At 66.0% G+C, this 1440-nt stretch overlaps 1 protein-coding gene across 1 annotated transcript in view; it reads left to right on the top strand.

Moving 5' to 3' along the window:
* Window positions 1–1256: 1256 nt before the first annotated feature.
* RADIL (Rap associating with DIL domain) overlaps window positions 1257–1440 on the top strand; it is a 116798-nt gene continuing 116614 nt past the window's right edge. The window contains exon 1 of the mRNA XM_032394247.1: window positions 1257–1386. Coding sequence (XP_032250138.1) covers window positions 1340–1386 — 47 coding nt within the window. The 5' untranslated portion in view covers window positions 1257–1339. The remainder of the gene's footprint in view (window positions 1387–1440) is intronic.

Here is a 1440-nt window from a genome sequence, read left to right as displayed (position 1 = left end):
ACATCTTCCCTCACCTCCCTGCTGCTCCTCCCTTGGTCTCCTCCCCCTCCCTCCACACCCCCAAATGTCATCACTACCCACCCAGCAGGGCCAGCCAGAAGCCCAGGGGTCACCCTTCACTTCTAATCCATCAGCAGGGCCTGGTGGATTTGACCTCATAAACATCCCTAGACCCCCTTTCTGGTCCCCACCTCCAGTCCTCCCTCCCCGCTCAGCCTGTGAATGGGTGTACCTGCAACCCTTCTTGTCCCCACCAACACCAGATATCTGTCTGTGCCCATCGTGTGCCCAGCATTTGGGAGCACAGAAGTGAATTCCATGGGGTCGCTTTTGCCCTGGGTGGGATTATTTTCTGAATGTGTAGTAGGAACTCAAATAAAGCCTTGTTATTTAAAATAGCAGGGAGCTGGGGTTTGGGAACCAAAGGGAAGGGAGAGAAGTGTGTGGTGGGGAGGAGGTGCCTTTCAATTTGGGCACCTGTCCTCTCATGTTGAAGGCTCTTCTGCCTCCCGCAGTCCCCAAAGGTGTCATCCGCTCCCGTAAGTGGTTTCCCACAGCCTATAACCCGGGCCAAGGTCTCCTAAAGGATAGAGCTGGATTTTGTAGAAGATCAGAGCGGGGTGGGCAGATCCTGGGGTACGCTGCCATCCGGCAATAAAATGCGCATGGCCCTGTCTGGGGGTCGTGAGGGTCCCCAGAGTCACAGCCTCTGGGAGTGGATTAGTTCCCCAGAGACTGCGGCCATCCCCGGGCGGGTCCCCTGGGGCCGTCGCGCCTCGCAGGCGCTCGGGTGGCAGGAGGCGCCGGCCTTGGGGGAACCGCTAGCTACAAGTATACCGCCCGGGCCGGCCACGCCAGGGGCCTGAGTGGCTGGCGCGCCACAAGTGGGTCCGCTCCCTTTCCAGCCCAGCCCCGGCGGGGGGGGACAGCGGGGCTCCGTCTAGCAGGCCGTCACCTCGCTCTGGAAACTCCGGCGGAGCGCACCCCGGGAGAGAGACAGGGAAGGGGCTCCAAGCGGAAGCCCCCACCCCTCCCTATCGCTCCTCCCCCCCCGGGTGAGGGCAGGAGGGGTCTGCCGGGCACGGGGAGGGGGCCGAGGCCGCGGGGACTAAGGCGATTGGCCCGGAGCCCCCCCGCCCCGCCCCCGCCCCCATCTGCTCGGGATTTGGCGTCGGCGTCTCGGGCTCCGGCTCGGCTCGGCTCCAGCTCGGGCTCCGCGCGCCCCCCCGGCCGGCCCCCGCCCCGCGCCCGCCTACCTGCTGCTCCCGCGCCCCGCGCCTCCCTCCCTCCTAGCGCCGGGTGTCGGAGCCCCGGGCTGGGTGCTGATGGAACCGCCGCGATGTTCGCTCCCCGGCTCCTGGATTTCCAGAAGACGAAGTATGCGAGGTGAGGGTGGGGGCGCGCGGGGAGCGGACGGCACGGGGAGGGGCGCGCGGGGAG

Source organism: Phoca vitulina, unplaced genomic scaffold (genome assembly GCF_004348235.1).
Source record: "Phoca vitulina isolate PV1807 unplaced genomic scaffold, GSC_HSeal_1.0 scaffold79, whole genome shotgun sequence".
In the NCBI taxonomy this organism is placed as follows: Eukaryota; Metazoa; Chordata; class Mammalia; order Carnivora; family Phocidae; genus Phoca; species Phoca vitulina.
This window is presented reverse-complemented; position numbering and strand designations above follow the sequence as displayed.